The following is a 21,040-nucleotide window of genomic DNA, read 5'->3' on the forward strand; positions in this document are numbered from 1 at the left end:
ATAGTTTTCTATTTTTATAAAAGAATCTCTTTATATTATTATATATATTTTTTTCTAATATTTTATATATATAATAACTTCTTTCATTATTCTTTTCTAAGTCTTTTTTAATTATTTTTAATTAATTCTATAATATTTTCTGGCTTTATTATTTACTAATATAATTATAAATATAAAAGTAATCTTATAATTTTCTTTTCTATTACTAGTAAATATTTGAAATATTTCAAGTATTTATTTATTAATTTTTTTACTTTATATATTATAGTATCTAATAAAAAGAACTATAACTATTATAATAAGAATTCTAAATCTTATATTTTAGTAAGTTCTTTAGCTTTAATATTTATTAAAGCTAATATAACTCTAGATTTCTTATTATTTATTAGAGATTTATTAGTTTTAGAAAAATACTATTATAACTTTTAAGAAATTCCTTAAAAATTATTCTAAATAGTATTATATTATTAATAATAAGCCTATTAATTAGGTTTTTAAATACTAGAAAAAGTTTATTAAATTTCGGAATTCTATTTCTTGTTTTAATAAGGCTAATAAGAATATTATTTAGGTTAGTATTTCAAAAATAAGTTTTTTCTAATATATTTAAATATTTACTAATTTTCTAAAGAAAAATTATAAAATCTATTTTTAAGACATTAAATTTATTATTAAAATTATTACTAAGATTTCTATATAGTCTATTACTAATACTTTAAATACTAATAATATAATACTTATAATTATTCGGGATTTAATTTCAGAAATTCGGGCCTTTTATAAAATGTATATAGCTATTATAGGTTTTTTATTTATTTCTTTTAATATTCTTAATATTAATATTATTATAATATAACTATTTTTTTATTAAAGAATAAGCGAATTCCGGAAAGCATTATCTAATTCTTTATTAAATCTTAAATAGGACTAGTATTTAATATTCTTATTTTAGGAATTAGAAATTTATAGGAATTAGAATTTATTTATTTGAAATATCTATAGCTAATCTATTTATAATAAACCTTTTTTAATCCTAAATCTTTTTCTAATAATTTAAACGTGATTTTTATAAGCTTTAATAAAACCCTAGAAACCTTTTATAAATAAAAAACCCCTAGAAAAAAAGTATTTCTATTATTATTCCGGATTCTTTTTTAGTTATTTAGATTTTCTTTTTCTTTTAAATAGCCTTTTTTTTAATAGTCCAGAATTCTTTTTAATTTTAAAAAATTATTAAAAGATAATTTCGAATTTCAAGCTATAATTTTAGAAGTTTTTTAGAATTTTTAAAATTAGGAAAAGCAAATAACTAGATATTATAATCTTTAGGCCAGGCTTTCTATTTAATTAAATATTATTATTTCTTATTTCTATTATTTTATTAATAATTAATAATAGCTTCTATTTTCTATTTTTATTTTTTATTATTATTTACTAATTCCGGAAGTTTTCTAGAAAAATATAAATATAGTTTTTAATTCTTTATTATTATATATTTCTTAAAAAAAGAAATATAAAAAATTAGATCCAAATAATTATATATATTTAATAGTTCTAACTTATATACCAAATTACTAATATATTTAAAAACCTTAAATAGATTTATAAATTTTAGCTTAAGCTTTTTTATTTTAAGTTTAATATTTCTTATTAATAATATTATTTAGGCTTTTTTAAAATAATATTTAGCTAACTAGTATTTATTATAATAGATTTCCCGGTTATTTTATATATAATATTATAAATTCTTAAACTTTTTCTATTTTATTTTAAGGATTTCTAGTCTTTTATATATAGCTAATACTTTTTTTATAATTCTGTTTTTAGAATTCTATAAAAATTAAAAATAGTATTTATAATATATATAAAAAGATATATTTTATAAACCCTAATATTTTAAGTTATTATATATAAATTCAATAAAAAAATAACTTTTTAAACTAATTATTTTTTTTAGGTATTATAATAATATTTCAGGTAATATTTCAGGACCTAATTCTATTTTTTTTATTTAATTATTTATCTAAAAAATAATAAATTATATTTAAATATTATTTATATATTAAATAAAAGCAAAAAGTAAATTAGAACTAGCTAGTAAATATTATTTCTCGATCGGAAATAATTCTATTAGAAGAGCTAAAAATAAAAAATATAATTTATATAATTTTAATAAATTTCAGAAAGTTAACTATTTTATAATATATAATATATCTTGCTATTTTAGAATATTAATTAATAATTATAAGAATTATATTAAAATCCGGATCTTTTATTAGATTTTTATATAATAGTAAACCTATAATAAAATTTATAGAAATTTTATTTCAGGATCTTTTAGGCTATAATAAACTATTAAATAAATTCTATAATAAATATTTCTTGGCCTTAACTTTCTAGCAAATATTATATTCTTAATAATACTTATAAAGATTTCCTTTTATATTCTTCTACTATTAGAACTTTCTAAAAAGCTCGAAAGTTTTTTCTATTTTATAATATCTGGCTATTAGATTATTATAATAAAGCTTTATAACTTCTTACTATAAAGCGGAATTATTAAATATAATAATTCTTAAAAAATACCTAAATAGACTCGAATTATTTCTTTAGATTTCTTTTTCCTTAATATTTCTTTTATTAAGCCTTTATTTTAAGATATTCTAATATCGAGAATTATTTCTCTAAATTACCTAAATAATATTTAGAAAGAATTCAAATAAAGAAGCTAGTACTATGGCTTTTTTAGTAGTTATATATATCTATATATAAGAAATTAGATATTTATAACTATTTAATTTAAAAACTCGAAAAACCGAAAAGTCTTTAATTCTATTAAATAATATAGTTATAAATACTTCTATTATTTTAGCTATAGTAATAAAGCCTTTAAGGTATTTCTCTATATTTTGTTTTTTAATTAATTCTATAATTAAGAAATCTATAAAATTATTTATTTATTTATTTTATAATAAATATTAAATAATACTTATTCTAAAAAGAGAACTCTTTAGATATCTATAATAACTTCTAAATTATAATTATAAAAGCTTTCTTTAATTTATTTTAAAAAATTAAAAGCCAAGTAATATTAATAAAACCTTTTTTATAATTAGATCTTTTTTTAGATTTATTTATTAGGTTTAAAATACCTCTATAATAAATAATATTAAAATTATATATTATAAATAATATTAAAATTATATATTATAAATAATATTAAAATTATATATTATAAATAATATTAAAATTATAATTATATATTATAAATAATATTAAAATTATATATTATAAATAATATTAAAATTATATATTATAAATAATATTAAAATTATATATTATAAATAATATTAAAATTATATATTATAAAATGTATTATCTAATATATTTAATAGCTTTCTAGATATTTTATTTCTATAAAATATTAAAGGTTATTATAATTTATAATAATCTTAATTATAAACCTGAATTCTTTAAGATAAGAATACTAATATTTAAAGGCTTTAATAATTATAAATAGCTTTTTATTATAAATACTATAGTTATATTTAGCTTTAAAGAATTTCCGGAACTAGAATATTATTAAATACTAGTATTTCTTTAAGCTATTACTAGAATTAACTTATTATAAAATAGTATTAGTAATTACGAATTTTAATATATTAGTTTTAATATAAATCTTTTTAAAAGAATTAAAATAAATTAGAATAGATAATATAATAAAAGCTTTTAGCTATTTTATTTATTTATATAAAGAGATCGGATTTCTGGCTCTTTTTTATTTCTTTTAAGAAATCTATTAAGCTTATAGTTATCTAAGAATAATAATAAATAAATCTATAATAGAAATTAGTAAATCTAAGAAATATTTAAATATTATAGAATAATTTTAGTTTTAGTTATTTAATAATATTATAAATCTGTTTAGAATTCGTTTAAATATCTTTTATTTTAATAAAAAAGCCCAAGAATTCGATTTCCTTAATATTAAACTCGCATTTATTAAGTTTATATCGCAGTGAGAATTACTGAATTGGGGCTAGCGCAATTGCTTTACTTAGTCAGGATCTATATACTTATTTCCTAAAGCTTTATACTTTACTCAAGCTCTTTTCTAGTTAGTTTAATTAACTCTTTTTATTATTTAATATAACTCCCTACTCTGTGATCTTTATATATATTAGTTTATAAAACAGGTTATTTTTATATAGTCTAATAAGTATTTAGTAAATATAATTATTATTTTTATTTTTATTTCAGGAATAAATAAGAATATTATTTAAATAAATAATTATAAAATAATTCAAGAGCCTTATAAATATAATATTAGCTAGCCTAAAAGGTATTATAAGATATTTAAAATAGTTATAGCGAGTTCTAAAAGCCGTTTTTTACTTGTATTTTCTATGAATTCTTATTTAATAATATATATTCTTAAGATCTAATTTTATAAAAATCTTGGCTTTTTAAAGCTAATTAAAGGTTTTATTAATAAGAGAAAGCAAATACCGATTTTTAATTATAACTTAATTAAGTTTATAATAATTAATACAAAAATATAATTCTTTATTTTTCTTAGAAATAAAAAGAATAAATATTTTTATAAGGCTTTTATTAGGCCTTATTTAATATTTATAAAATATATCCTATAAATATAAATATAATATTTCTAGTTAGATTTCTAATAAATTATATAAGGGTTTATATAAAACTATATTATTTATATTAATAAAGTATTTAATATTACTAAAATTAGAAAATTCCGAAGTTTTATTAGAATTAAAAACCTCTAAAAAAAATTATATTTATTATTTTAGAGATATATAAGTATTTTTAAGGCTCCTTTTTAGAAAGTATTAATTTATTATATTAAAAACTCTTATTTAATATTACTAGAACTATATAATAAAATAGAAATCTAGTAATTATTATATATATATAAAGCCTATTATTTAAAATAAGTATATTTGCCTTTAATTAAAAATAAAACTTAAAATACTAGTTTAGAATATAGATTAAGTTCTTTATTAAACTCTTTTAGTATTAGAATTTTAATATTATTAGATTATATAAATATATATATCTATTATTTCTTAATATAATTTATATATTATATAAGAGTTATTTTATAAAATTCTATATTAAAAACAAGGCTATAAAAGCTAATATTTTTATATTTATAGAACCGAAGTTTAAAAGAACGTGTTTTATTATAATTATTTATATAAATACCTTAAGATTATAGGCTTAATAGACCTTAAATCTATTTCTATAAAAGATTATAAATTTTTAATTATATTTAGTTAAGGTAATAAAACCCTAGCTTTAAATTTAATTATTATTAAAAAAGTTATAATTTAATCTAATATTACCGAATTTGCTATATATCTTTAAGATATTTATTTCTAGCTATATTAATCTTATTTAAATAATTATATAAAATAATATATCTTTTTTATTATAGCTAAAATTATTAATATTTAAAATTTAGTCTTTCTTTTTTCCTATTTCTTAGAAAAGTCTTTTTTAGAATACTTTTCTATAATAATAGTATTAATTTTCTTTTATAAATACCTTAACTTTTTTATAGTTTTGGCCTTATTAGAGTTCTATTAAATCTATTTATTATATTTAAAATATTTTTTATTTTTTAAAAAGTATTTTTTCTAATTATAAGTCTAATAAATTATATCTAAAATAGAACTAGTACTCTAATAAGGCCTAGAAAAAGCCAAAATACTACCTGAAAATTTCTTATATAATTTTCGAAACTTGTTCTTTCTTTTTTAATAGCCTTATAATTCAGAATTTACTAAATTAGAGTTTTTAGTAATAGAATTACTTTTACTAAACTTCTTTATTTTTGCTTTCCTTAATTTAGAATAAGTAATATATTTTACTTTTTAATCTTTTTTAAATTATTTAGAAATAGATACTATTTTATTTTTTAAAAGAATAGATATAAATATCTAATAAGTCTTATAATTAGATAAAGTAGTATTAAAAGTCCAAACTCGATCTCTTTTAGGATATGGGTTCTAGTTAATTTTGAGACTAATTATCCGAATATATAATTTAGTAATTATTTTATTATTCTTTTAATAAAGATCTCGAAGTTCCTTAAAGGCATTTTATTAACAGATTTAAAATACCTGAAATATATTAGCTAAATAGACCTTGAATTACTTTTAATATATCTTATATAATAATAGACTTTATTTTATTATAGTCTTTTAAATATTATAAGATTCGTTTTTAAAAGTATTTATAATAGAATTAATTCTAGAAAAGTATTTATTATAAGTCTAAAATTAGATTCTAAAAATTATTTTCTAGAAAAATATAAATATTCTCTATTTTTTAAGAGACTTTCTATAATATAAGTCAGGTATCTAAACTTTAAAAAGCTTTTCTTAATTCAAATATATTTTCAGGATATTATATAGTGGCTTTTAATAAATAGTATCGAGATTACTTTTAAAACTTATTATATTAAAAAAGAAAATGAATTCTAATTCTATTTTAGGGAGTTTTTTAATAAGAATTACTAAGGAAAATAAAATAAACTTATAAATAAAGTTTTTATAAGATATAGTAAATCGTAAAATATTCCGGAAAATACTCTTATATTATTCTAATTATAGGATTTATTAATTCTTGCTTTTATTAGAATACTTTAATTTTAGTATATAAGCCCTATTTTATAACTTAAATAATAGTAATTTAAATATTAATCTCGATATTTTAATTATTACCTGAATTATTTTCATTATTATTATTAGCTTTTGAAAGCTCCTAAAAGGCTTTATTAAAAGTATTAGATAAGCCTTTACTATTACTTATATTAAAGTTAATTTAGTTAATTTTTTTTATAGAAATAGCTTTAATAAAAGATTATATATTTTATAGATTTCGAAATATAATTATTTATTAAACTGTTTTCTTTAAGAATAAAGAAATTAGCTTATAAAATATTTATTAGTAAATTATAAAATTATAATATTAAATTTAGTATAAAACTAATTTTCATTTCTTTTATAAGATCTAAAAAAGCCTTTTTTAAATAGAAGCTCCTAATAATATATATATATATATATTTAGTAATTAATAAGCCTAAAGCCTATAGTATAAATAGTAATATAATTATAATATTAAAGGGCTATTAATTTCTCTAATTGATACTTGTAATATCCGAGATTTATTATATATTCTTAAGTTATATATAATTCTATATATATTATAAAAAGAAATACTAATTAATTTAATAATTAAGATAAATTATATAAGCTAATAGCTATTAATAAAAAGAATTATATATTAGTTTTATTATATAATAATAATATTTTTTATTTAATTTCTATAAAGCTCTTTTTTATAAAAAAAATATTAATATTAATATTAATAGCCCTAAACTTGAAATTAAATCTTATAATAATATTAAAAATAATATAAATATAATTTCTTTTATTATTCTTATTATTTTATTAAAATATAATAAAGAATACTTTTATGAAAACTTTAATATTATAATATTCTTATAAAATAATAATTTATATAAGAATTTTTATTAAATTAAAATTACTAGTCTTTTAGAAAAAAATATATTTAAAATTATTCTTAAATTTCAAATACTAGAAAAAATATATATTTTTAATTCCTAATTTATTAATAAAATCAAGAATAAGAATATTAAAAAAAAACTATAAAAAAAATTAAAACTTATTATTTAAGCTTATAATAATAAAAAGAAATATATTATACTAATTTAATTATTTATTATTTAATATATTAGCTAAATAATTATTTTTAATATTATTATAATAATAAATATTATAAAATTATATTTATATAATATTTTATAAATTCATATTTAATTAATAACTTTATTTAATTATAATTTTTATATTAATTTATTTTATAAACTTATTAAAAAGCTAAATTTAAAGAATAATTTTATTCTAAAAGTTATAAAACTATTATATAATATATTAGAAGCTAAAAACTATTAGTTTAAAACCTATTATTTTTATTATATTAATAAGCTTTTTTAAAATAATTAATTTATAATTCTTGCTTTTTTTATAATAAGTAATTTTTTAGAATTATTAGTTTTAAAACTAATAATTTTATAAAAATAAAATAATTAAAGCTTTAAGAAATTAAGTTTTTAGTTAAGAAATATAAATTCCTTACTTTTAATTATAATCTCAAGTTTAATAAAGATATTATTTATATAAATATTACTAATATTATTATTATAAATAATAAAAGTACTATTTATTTAAATCTCTTTATTAAAATCTAATATATTATCTAATATATTAGAGAAATATATATTATATTAGTTTATTAATTAGAAGCTTTATATAATTTATTAATTATTATTTAAACTATTAAATTATTAGAAACTAATATAAAAGTATTTAATAAGTATATTTATTAATATATTAAGAATATTATTAAAGAACTAAGATTTATAAAACTAATAAAAAAGTTTTTATATTTAATTATTTTTATAAATACTTTATTTATAAGTTAAATATATTTTAGTTCTAATAAATAAAACTAAATATCCTAATATTATTTATTAGTTTTTTATTAAATATAAGAGAATTACTAAAAGTATTCTAGTTTTAGAACTTTAATATAAGTATTTTAATTAAATCTATAATTAATAAAATAATAAAAATAGAATTATTATTAATTATTTATATAAATTTAAAGTTATTATATAAATATTTTATTAAATTAGGTATTATTTAAAAGAAATATTTAATAATTAATATAATATACTTTTATTAAATATATTAATAATAAGAAATTATAAAAGTTAAATAAATTAAAAAAAATCGAATTTTATTAATCTTATAATAAAATTAAAACTATTAAATATCTTTAAATATTTAATTAATATAAATATAAAAATAAATTAAATATAAATAAAACAAGAAATAAAAATATAAAATATAAATATAAAATAAAAATATAAAATAAAAATATAAAATAAAAATATAAAATAAAAATATAAAATAAGGAAAATATATATAAATATATAGAGTATTTAAGAAGTTTAATATAAGGCCGAATTAGGAAATTAATATATAATTAAAAGAAAAAATTATTTTTCACGTTTTTAGAAAAATTTTAATATTAATATAGCTATTTCTTTAAGATTTATATATATAATTACGAGATTCCAAATACGAGATATATTATAGCCCTATAAAGAGAGCCTATAAACAAGACACTTATAAGAGAACCGTTTATTAAAAAAAACTAAGCTAAAAAGAAAAGAGAACCTCGAATTAAAGTTTTTTAAATATTTATAGTTTTTTGCTTATAGTTTAGCCTAATAGGATTTAGTATCCTAAATTTCCTAGAATATAGCTTCCCTTAGCTTTATTATATATAACTATTAGGTAATTCCAGATACTAGATATTAGACTAAATAGAATATAGAATTATAATATTATCTCTTTCTTTAAAAAAAAAGCTTATTCTTAAATAAATAAGTATTATAGAATTATTATCTAAATTATTATAGTTCTCTATTTTATTCTTTTAGGCTTATATCTAGTTAATTAGTATTTTTAGTAAATCTGGTTATTATTAATTAGCTAAATAGTAGTCTTATAATTTATAGAAAGAGTATTTTAGATTAAAAGCCAGATACTAGTTAAAATCTTTATTATATCTAATTTAACTAACCCTATATAAGAGTTTGTTTTATTTTACCTTTAATACTAGAATATTTTATATCTTGTATTTTTGATTTATTATAACTTGAATTAGTAGTAATAATTCGTTTTTCTGGCCAAGTAATAGATTATTAATAGCCTTATATAAATAGTTAGAAAAGAATATATTATAAATTTTAATATTTTCGGATAATTTAATTTTATAGAAATTACTAACTTAATATAAGATTAGATAAAGCCCGATTATTTAATAGTTTAACTTATAGCTAGGGTATTATATTTTCTATTTCTTTATTAATATATATATTTTATTTCCTATTTTAAAGTTTATAGAATAATATTTAATATTAGTATATTTTTCTATATTTTTTTAATTTCTTTTTATAGTATTTCTATTTTTTTTAGTAATTTATTAAGCCTTTATTTTATTTAGCTTGTTTTAAAATATAATTATTAGAATTAGCTAATTAAAAAAGATTTATAAAAGCCTGTTATTAAGGAATTTATATAGGAATATACTAATAAAATTATATAGAAAAGTAAATTAGATATAATTAATTATTAATAAATACTTATTTTAGTTATTTTAATAGTATATAATATATAAATATAATTATTAATTAATATATTAGTTTATAATTTCGGTTTATTTATTAATTTATAAGTAATATATTATTAATAGCTTTAGTTTTATATCCAGAATTCTATTAAACTCTTTCTAGAATACTAATATAAATTATAAACTATAATCGGAAATAATAAAAATTAGAAGGCTATAATAATAATAAATAGTTTAAAAGTATATTTTTATTATAATTATTTTATAATAAAATATAAAAATGGCTTATTTACTTAATTAATTAATTATAATATATATAATATTATAGCCGGATTTCGAGCCAGGTATTAACTTGAAATTTATTATAATATATTATTATAGGTAGTTCGGAACTAGTAAAGAATAAAATAAATCAGGGATTTTATTTCTTAATATATTCGCCTGTTTATATAATTAGTAGTTATAAATATATTAAATAATATTATATTATATGTTTTTCTAGTAATATTATAACTATAATAGCTTATATATTTTGTTTTTACTAGAATATATTATAGAAACTTAATTATAAGCTTTGCGAATTAGATTTATATATAACTATTTACTAGATATTATAAATTATTAATAATATAATAGTAATTTATTCTCTATAATAAAGTCGGTATTATTTCGTTTGGCCTATTTATAAAGGGCTTATAAAAAAGAGGCTTTATAATTATTTTATAGAATTCACTTAACTAATTTATTTAATTTATTAAGGTTATTATTATTTTAAAAGAAAAAAAAGAAATTAATTTTAATATTAAGGTCCTGAAATATTTTTAGATTAATTTGGTTTTAAGAAAAAAAGGCTTTAATATAATATTTCTCTTTTATTTTATTTTATTATATAATTTTATTATTTTAATATATTAGAATATTAGCTTTTATATTTTATTTATTAGATTTATATTAGATAATAAAATAATATTTAGCTAAGGCTTTAGTCTATCTAGCTTATCTATTTATAAGCCTTTTTATTATTATAAAATATTCTAATATATAATAGTCTATATAGATCTAGATTTAATAAATAGTTTTTTAAAATTTCGAATATTATTAATCTAAAGATTATATAATAATAAGTATTTTTTTATTATATATTTTATAGTTATATTTTATAAATATTATTATTTTTAAAAAAAATACTATAGGATATTACTTATTTCTATATTATTAAAAAATAATACTAGTAATAATACTATTCGAAATATTAATCTCGATTATTAATTATTATTCTAGATTATAATAATAAAATAGATCTAATAATATAAAGTAGGCTTTAAGCTTTTTAAAAGTATTTTAATAAATTTTATTAAATAAAAAGAAAATATTTATATATATGAGATTTATTAAAGGCTTAGTAATTATATTATAATTATAAATAAATTTCTTATAAAAGTTATAAAACTCTAGAAAAACTTATATTTTTCTTATAATTTAAAAAACTTTCTAATTCTTTATAATAGTAATCTTTTTAGAATTAATTTTAATATTATTTATAGAAATAATAAAGCTAAGATATTTTATATATATAATATAAAATTTACTTATAAGCCTATATTCTAGAAATACTAAAGAACTTTTTTTATATAGAATTTATATTCTAACTTATTATTAGAATAAATAAAACTATTATTAAAATAAACTATATAAAAGTTATTAAAATAGTTAAATAAAATATTATTTATATAATATTAATAAATAGCTAGCCTATTAGTTAATCCGAAAAGTAAAATCTTATATTTATATATCCTATAATATATATAGAATATAATTAATTCTTTCGATTTAGGATTTATATAAATTTAATAAAAAGCCTAATAAATATTAAGCTTTATAAAGATTTTAACTCGACTAATTCTAGCTAAAATCTTATTAATAAAGGAGGAAAAATAACGGTTTTTATAAGTAATCTAATTAAGTTTCTGGTAATTAATATAAAATCATAAGCTTTTATTAGACTTTTTTATAAAAAAGATAAGAACTAGAAATAGTAATTAGCTAGAAATAATAAAGCCTTTATTAAGGTTTACTAGAAAATATTTCTTTATAGCTTCTAATATTACTATTATTATCTTATATAAAAAACTATATTTCAGATATCTTTCTATTTTCTTTTTTAATTATATCTTATAATTATATAATTAATAAAAAAATAAAATATTAGAAGCTTTTTTAGAAAAGATATTATTAAACTTAATATATTATTCGGGAATAGTAAACTCTTTAATATTAGTTCCTAGAAAGGATTTTTATTATTATTTTAGAAGACTATTAATCTTATAGAGGCTTATAGTAAAGGCTTTATTTTCGGGTTATTAGAGGTTATAATATATATTTATAAAGCTAATTTTAATAATTTTAATAATAGGAGCTTCTATTAGCTTTTTTTCTATATATGATTTCCTTTAGTATAAGATATTTATAAAGTAAATAATATTAGCTAAAAAGTTTTCTATTTAGTAATAGCTATCTTAAGTATTTTACCTATAGGAGTATTTAATTTTCGGCTTCCAAGAAATAAGAATAACTAGTTCTAGTTCAGGCTCTTTATCCGGATTTAATTCGGAATTAGTAGAATTATACTTGGAAATAGTATTATTAATAAAGCTAGTATATAAAAAGAAGTTAATAATAGAGTTATCTTCTATATTATAGTTCTTAATAGAGGCTTGTTTTCTAGCTATTTATTATTAGTTCTCTTTATTAAATATATAATTTCTGGCTTTAATATCTATTTAATAATTGAAATAAGAAATATATTTTAGGACAGGAAATAAAGCCTCTCGAGATATAGAAATCTCTTATATAACCGAGAGTAATAGAGAAAGAATTTCGGGCTATATTAAATATTAGTTTCAGATATTAAAAAGCAGATTAAAGTATTTCAGCCATTTATAGCCGAGAATAAGGTTATAAAATCTAAGCTTAAGAATTAATAAGAGAATATTATACTATTATTTCTAGTTAATAATAAAATATATTTTTAAGAAATAGGTAATATGAGTTTCTAGCTTGCTATTATATCTCTTAATATTAATAGACTTAGATAAATACTAGAATTTGAGATTAAAAAAAAAATTTATAATAAAAAGAATATTAATAAATATAAAACTATTTGCTCTGGAATTAGTAAAAAAGAAGATATTAATTAAATATCTAAGCTATAGAATATAATTAAATATAATTCTTTTATTAACTAGTTTAGATTAATTTCTATAAAATTAATTTCAAGTTTATCTAAAAAGAAGTCTTTTTCTAAGCGTTTTTATTTCCTAATATACTATTTGTATTAGTTTCTATAAGCTTATTATCTTTTTATAGTTCCTTAATATTAGTAATATACTTTAGTACCAGATAGTTATAGGCTATATAACTAGTTTAAAAATAGTTAAAATAGATTTAAAATTAAAACAGGAATACTTTTTCTTTTAATAATTAGCTTATTAATAGTTAGAAATACTCGGGCTAATATAAAAATATAAGAAGTTATTATATAGAATTTGGAAGTAATAAATATAAAGGTATTAGAAGTAATAGAGATTAGAAAAGTAATTATAGCTTGAGCCTTAATATGCTTTCTGAGGTTCTTATAAGTCTATTATATCTTTATTTCGGAATTAACTAATAAAGTAATATAATATAAGTTATAAAATATATAAATAGAATAGTACTAGCTTATAAATTATTCTTAGAAAAAGAATATTAGCTTATTATATAGCTTATTAAAACGGTTTTATAAATAAATAAATTTGGGTTTAAACTTATAGAAAGTCTAAACCTTATTTATTTATAACTTCTTATATTTATATTTAGCTTTATATATATAATAAGAATTAATAAAATATTTACTAAGATAGTTAATTATTTTTATAATTATTTTAAAAGAGTTAGTAATATTAGGCTTATATTAAGTATATAAGTAGTATTAAATATTGCCTTTTATATAATTAAAAATATAATATATATAGGTATTCTTATTTATATAATAGTCTATATTAACTTTAAATTTACTAATAATCTGGATTTACTAATAGTTATAGGTTAGGTTTTTACTATTATTAAGCTTCGAGAAATCCGGAACTTTTATAAAGCGGAATTTACTATATTTAGGGATTTCCCTAGCCAGATATACTTGTTTAGTAAAAGAAATTAGGGAATTAAATATTATATTATAGTATTTAAATTAGAAATATATATTATTCGGAATATAATTTCTACTAATAGAATATTTTCGGGAAACCTTTTTTATATTAAGTAAGCGAGCTAAACTAATAGCTAAGCTATTTAGGGTTATATAATTAGTCTGAATATTTATCTAAATCTTGATTTAGGCTTGTTATAATACGAGTATATTAGAATAAATATTAGATAGAATAGGAAATTCTTTCGGGGCAAAAGGTCCTATTCTAGAGATATTCTTAGTACCGGATATAAGAGATAGAATTATAGGATATAAGTAAAGATTCTTAGAAGAACTATTAGTATAAGAAGTTATATTAAAGATATTATATATATATGAAGTTGTTTTTTAGAAATAAATAATTATTTCAAGAGAAATATTCTAGAGCCTTTCTAGATAAAAAAAGAGAGCTGAGTTTAATATTATAGCCCTATAAAAAGAGCCTATAAACAAGGCATTTATAAGAGAACCGTTTATTGAAAAAACTAAGCTAAGAAGAAAAGAGTGCCTCGAATTAAGGTCTCTTAAATATTTATAGTTCCTTGCTTATAGCTTAGCCTAATAGGGCTTAGTATCCTAAATTTCCTAGAGTATAGCTTCTCTTAGCTTCTTTATATATAACCATTAGGTAACTTCAGATACCAGATACCCAGATACTAGATACTAGATATTAGGCTAAGTAAAGTATGAAATTATAATAGAATATAAGTAATAAAATATAAGTAATAAAATATAAGTAATAAAATATAAGTAATAAAATATAAAATATAAAATATAAGTAATAAAATATAAGTAATAAAATATAAGTAATAAAATATAAAATATAATTATATAATCTTGTATTTTATAAATAATTTAACTAATAACTAATTTTTATTAGATTTAGTAAATTTAGAAATTATATATTAATATTATAATTTATAATTCTTAAAAAACTCGAGATTTATTTTATTTATTAAATTATTATATTAATTATTAAATAAATAAACTTTATTTAGAATATTAGAAATAGCTTATTTCTTTTATTTTTTAATATTTTATTTCTTTACTTTTATTATAAGCTTATTAAAGAATCTTAAAAATTTATTTAATAATTAAGATTTATTTAACTAATTTAGGTTCTAGTTAATTATAAATAAAATTATAGGTATTTTTAATAACTAATTATATTATATAAGTAATTTTTAATAATTTATTATTAAATTTATTAAAGAGGAATTTAAAAAAAAGTTCTATATTAGTTTATTTCTTATATTAAGTATTTAATTAATAATCTAGTAATTATTTTTACTTATAAATAAAATAGAACTTTTAATTTTAATAAGCTATAATTAATTACTATAAATTAAAAGTAAAAGAAAACTTTAATATTAGTTTTTATATAATTTTCTTAATAAAACCTTATAATATTTTTAAATATTTATTTTATAGCTTTTTCTTATATTAGTTTTTTTTATAAAGTTAATTAATAATTATTTCTAATTTATTAATTTTCTTAATAAATAAATTAATATATAAATGAAATTTCTAATAATATTTTATTTATTTATTAGCTATAAGATAATATTTATTAATAAGATTATTTTATATAAGTAATTTTTATTAGGCCTTATTTATTTTTAGAATATTTATATTAATTTCAAATTTCAAATTAGTTAGTTATTTTTTAATATTTTCTTTTAAAATAATATTATAATAGCTTTTTTAATTATATAAATTTATAATATTAAAATTTGATTCTTTTATTTTATTATATTAGAGCCTTTTATCTAATATATTTATAATAATAATATTTGATTTCGAGCTATTTATAATAATTATAAAAGAAATATTAGCTATAGAAATAAATATTAAGTAAGTTCTTTTTATTTAATATTAGTAAACTATAACTAATTATTATCTTATTTAGTTTTAAGTTAATAGACTAAAACTAATTATTATCTTTTTTTATTTTAAATTAATAAACTATAATTAATTCTTTTTATATTAAAGGAAAAGGCTAGTTCTTTTACTTTTATTAATATTAAGGAAATATCATTTATTCTAGTTAAGAGCTAAATTTCGAGATTAATTAAGTTATAGAAAATAGCGTTTTTTTTCTTTTATATTAGTAGAAAACTAATTACTAAAAGGGAAATATTATTTACTCTAATTAAAGGCTATTTTAAGATTAATTAAATTATAGAGAATATTATATTTCTAGCTAAGCTCTCTAGTTCTTTATAGTTCGAGGAGATTATTAAATATTAAATATAGTATTTTATTTTTGCTTCCTAAGAATAAATACAAGTCCTTTACTAGTAATATTATATTACCTCTATAGGCCAAGTCGCGTGAGCTTAGAATTATATAATAGCGAGATTAATGTAATAGTTAAAGGCTCAAAGTTCAAAGAATCTCATGTATTAGAAATTCTAAGCTATAAAACAAAGTAGGGAAAATGCCTTGACCTTTTAGTATTATTCCGCCCAAGTATTCCGGCTTAGCTTCGTTTTATACTTGTTTCCGATATCCTGTCCTTGGCAGATCATGCCATTACGCCAGCCGTCACAGTAATTGCAAGATTTATAGCCGCGACCTCCATATAGCCCCTTAATTCACCCTATAGAAGTAAGAGAGACAACTTATATATTCCCCCGTACGCAAACAATTATTCCGCCCCCCTTTATCCTTATCTCACTAATACCAAGCTACGAAATTTTGCAAGGGAATCAAGTCACGTCCCATTCACTGCTCTCAAAAACAACGTAATCGGCCTATTTAGGCTCCAGCACGCCTTTCCCAACTCAACGGAGGGGGAGTGAGAATTAACGAGCATAAAAGACAGCCCAAGAAATTTTCAAACGTCATGCAAAAACATGGCATGACGATTTAAGATATATTGAGCTGGAAAAAGTGCGGTAGCCTTAGTATTCTATAAAGATAGCCGTACAGGAAGGATTGAACTCGGCCTGACAGAACTTCCACGTGGGCTCATGTGCGGAAGAAGGGGAGTTCGTTTCTAAGCAAGTAGATGAATGACGGCAAGAAATTCCTTGACAGCAACGAAAGTTCCCACTCTCGGAAAGTACTACTGCTGAGCGAAGAACACTTCTCGAGATACAAAGTTTTGCACTCATGCTAATAGCCTATTTTGAATAAATAAATAAAAGCTACAGCGTTCACATCGGAAGTGTGGAGGCTGCTCCAAGTCAAGCTTTGATTCCGGTGCCTCGTTCAACAAGACCTGCAGGATGAATTTGTAAGTCTTCGTATTGGTTCTGGCTACCCAAACAAACGAAGGACGCAACATGACATGCCCTACTCCTAAACCAGAACACCAAACGATACCCATTCTTCAGCGTACCCGACTCAAAATAGCCTTACAAAACCCCTCCCCCATCTTCAACCACTTCCCCCTCTGTCTAGCCTTCGAGGCATCTAAACACTCTCAAGCGGCACGCTCTTCTCGCCCTCCACCTTTCCCGCACCCTTAATACTCGCCGCACCATCACTTCCCAGCTGACCCTCGCCCTCCTCGCCAAAAATCACATCCGAGAACTCGCGTCTCAATTCAACATAATCATACGCAAACTCGCCAATCTGCGCTTCGTCTAATCCGAGCTCCTCCTCATCCGCACTGACTCTGAGCGAAAGGCCGGGAACGAGGTTCATGAGGAAGAGGATGATGCAGGTGCCAAAGAAGGAGTACGAGAAGCCGGTCACGCAGTCGGCGAGCTGGTATGCGAGTTGGATGTAGTGCCCGTTCAGCCAGCCGCCGGGGATCTCGGAGAAGCCGTCGAGATGCGCTATGTAGTCGCTATTCAACCATTGGTTAGCGAGATGATCAGGGGAGGGGAGGGAAACGGACTTACGCAGCGAAGAAGGAGGTGAGAAGGTTGCCGACGATACCACCAACGCCATGCTCCCCGAAGATATCAAGCGCGTCATCAACACCAATGACATACTTCAGCTTGGTGGCATAATTGCAGCAGATCGCGCCCACAACACCGAAGACAACCGCCGACCAGGCCGGGACGAAACCAGATGCAGGAGTGATAGCCACGAGGCCGGAGATGGCGCCTGAGCAGAAGCCGACTGTGCTCCATTTCTTCTCAAGACGGTAATCGAGGAGGACCCAAGTGACGCCGCCCACGGAAGCAGCGAGATGCGTTACCACACAAGCCATGACCGCGCGCATGTTAGCAGCGAGTGCTGAGCCGCCGTTGAAGCCGAACCAGCCGACCCAGAGGAAGACCGTGCCGAGCACGATATGCGTGACATTGTGCGGCCTATACGGGAGGCCTGAGACCTCGCTGTAGCCCTTGCGCTTGCCGAGCATAACGCTGTATGCGAGGGCAGCGGCGCCAGAGGAGATGTGCACGGGAGTTCCACCAGCGAAGTCGAGGCCGCCCATTTTGAAGGTCCAGCCTGCCGGGTTCCAGGTCCAACACGCGATCGGGTCGTAGATTATGGTGGACCAGATGAACATGAAGACGATGCAGGGGAGCATGCGGCCTCTGTCTGCTGCAGCGCCGATGGCGAGGGCGGGACTATTCTCATGTCAGCCTTGCTCAATCATTTCTAAAACCATAGGAAGTACTATTGGAAGGGGGAAGGGAGGGCAACGCACGTAATAGCAGCGAACATCCCCTGATAAATGGCAAACAGCAAATCCGGGATCTTCGGACTGCCCACACTGGGCGCGCCCAATACATTCCTAAACCCGATATTCTGAAGATCACCAATGAAAGAACCCGCCGTGTGCGAGAATGTGAGGGAGTAGCCCCAGAAGAACCACTGGAAGGAGACGACGCCGACAGACATGCAGGATAGCCAGATGAGCGAGAGAGCTGACTTGCGCCGTGCGAGGCCGGAGTAGAAGAATCCAACGCCGGGAATCATGAGGAGCACGAGGGCGGAGGAGGTGAGCATCCAGGCGATGTCGCCGGACTGGGTTTTGTTAGGAAAGAGTTTGAAGAGGGGAGAGGGGGGAGGTGGCACCTCGTAATAGATGTTGCAGTCCTCGGTGAGAGAATCACATCCTGTCATGGTGGTGCCATTGTAGGGGAGAGCATAGATGGAAGTCATGTTGGCGATTTGAGGATGGCCACAGCACTTGCTTGAAGCAACTCAAAATACAATCTCGAGCGGGAGGGGAACGCTTGTCCTCATATATGCAGACATAGAGGAAAACTCTGCTTCTGCCCTTCCTTCCGGACGGTCTGGCCGAAACAAGGGAATCTGATAAGAAGGTGGAGAGTATGGGGGCAGCTCTATCTGACCCTCTCGATAGCTCCCAGGAAGAAAGCTTAGCAAGCTACTAATCCCCATGACAGAGCTCCATACTTGGCACGATAACCGTGACGCACCAGGCCCTCATACTGGCCTGGGCTTCGACTCCATACCATATTGTCTGCCTCTCCACTCGCTCCAGCATAAGAATCTGACCAGCAGCAACGCTGGAAATGCTTAAACAGTGGTCCCTCTCCCCATCTCATCCACTTGTGCAGAGAATAGACGAGAAAAATGGAGGAGCCAAGCAAAGAAGGCTGGATAACAGCCTTGGCCTTTTGGGGGTGAGGCTTGGCCTTAATACACTTGGCCGCATGGCTCCAGACCCATAGGCTTCCAAGCTTCTCATTGGCAAGGTGCTTCCAGATCCTGCAAGCCCATGGAAGGAAATCTCTGTCTGCGCACACCAGTAGCTCTTCAGTAGGGATGATACTTTACATTACAGCCCCAGCACGTTACGTAAAGTGTGTAATTACAGCCCCTAAGTACTTTACACGTTACATTACAGTCATGTGACGCACTAGCCCGATATGGAATACACTATACCTAATTCGGAAGCGGTGTGCTCCGGTAGTAAGTTTGAATCTTCGCAGCTGAGAAACTCTCCATTATTAATACTCTCACCACCAGGGAATTAATCGCCATTCAACGAGCTAATATACTAGCCAATAATTAGTAGAGCATTCAAAAGAAGGTAGAGATCCATAAAGCCTTCGATAAAATTCCAGCTAGTCGAAACGGAATAGTCTCTGACTATGCCTATTACCGATTCTGCAAAAATGAGAAGAAGCCATTCAAGCGGATATAGAATACTACTATAATAGGCGAGTATCTCAAGTAGTACGAGCGATATTAACGATTTTTAGTTGATCAGGATCAAGCAGAGAGAACTGGAATAGCAGGGCCATTGATACCAAGGGGACCACTTTAGACAAAGCTTGTATTTTCCTCTTAACCAGGTAGGAAAAGATAAGATATACTAAATGCCCTCTTTGGAATGGCTATATTTACTTCTTATATAGCCTTTTTAATATTTGATATACCTGAATAGGGAGCTTTTTTTACTATAATAGGCTTTAAAGTACCTGAATAATATGCAATTACGAATACGATTCTCGATTAGTACTATACCAAAGTCAAGAGTAATATCTTAAATGTTTTTAATTCCTCTCTATTTCTCAGTATGGTTTCCGATAAATCTATAAATATTAAAGAATATTGAATCGAGAATATTTCCGTTATTTTCAAAGGCATATTATATAATTGGAGTAATAAGAGCTTGGG

The 21,040-nt window shown here is 22.0% G+C and overlaps 1 protein-coding gene across 1 annotated transcript; it reads right to left on the reverse strand.

Moving 5' to 3' along the window:
• Positions 1-17,691: 17,691 nt before the first annotated feature.
• Positions 17,692-19,441, reverse strand: K444DRAFT_607027 (ammonium transporter mep2). The gene is made up of 3 exons (XM_024879096.1): positions 19,095-19,441; positions 18,337-19,014; positions 17,692-18,281 (listed from the first exon to the last, which is right to left on the reverse strand). Exons 1-3 carry the CDS (start codon positions 19,394-19,396, stop codon positions 17,903-17,905), a joined length of 1,359 nt encoding a protein of 452 aa, XP_024743614.1. The 5' UTR covers positions 19,397-19,441; the 3' UTR covers positions 17,692-17,902.
• Between the last annotated feature and the right edge of the window lie 1,599 nt (positions 19,442-21,040).

Source organism: Hyaloscypha bicolor, assembly GCF_002865645.1.
Source record: "Hyaloscypha bicolor E unplaced genomic scaffold K444scaffold_13, whole genome shotgun sequence".
Lineage (NCBI taxonomy): Eukaryota > Fungi > Ascomycota > Leotiomycetes > Helotiales > Hyaloscyphaceae > Hyaloscypha > Hyaloscypha bicolor.

Excerpts from the sequence above, each read along its gene's own strand:
- K444DRAFT_607027 (XM_024879096.1), bottom strand. The coding sequence starts at position 19,396 with ATGCTCACCTCCTCCGCCCTCGTGCTCCTCATGATTCCCGGCGTTGGA. Across the intron at positions 19,015-19,094 it reads GGGATGTTCGCTGCTATTAC|TCCCGCCCTCGCCATCGGCG; the intron begins GTGCGTTGCCCT and ends ACATGAGAATAG. Across the intron at positions 18,282-18,336 it reads CTCACCTCCTTCTTCGCTGC|CGACTACATAGCGCATCTCG; the intron begins GTAAGTCCGTTT and ends ATGGTTGAATAG.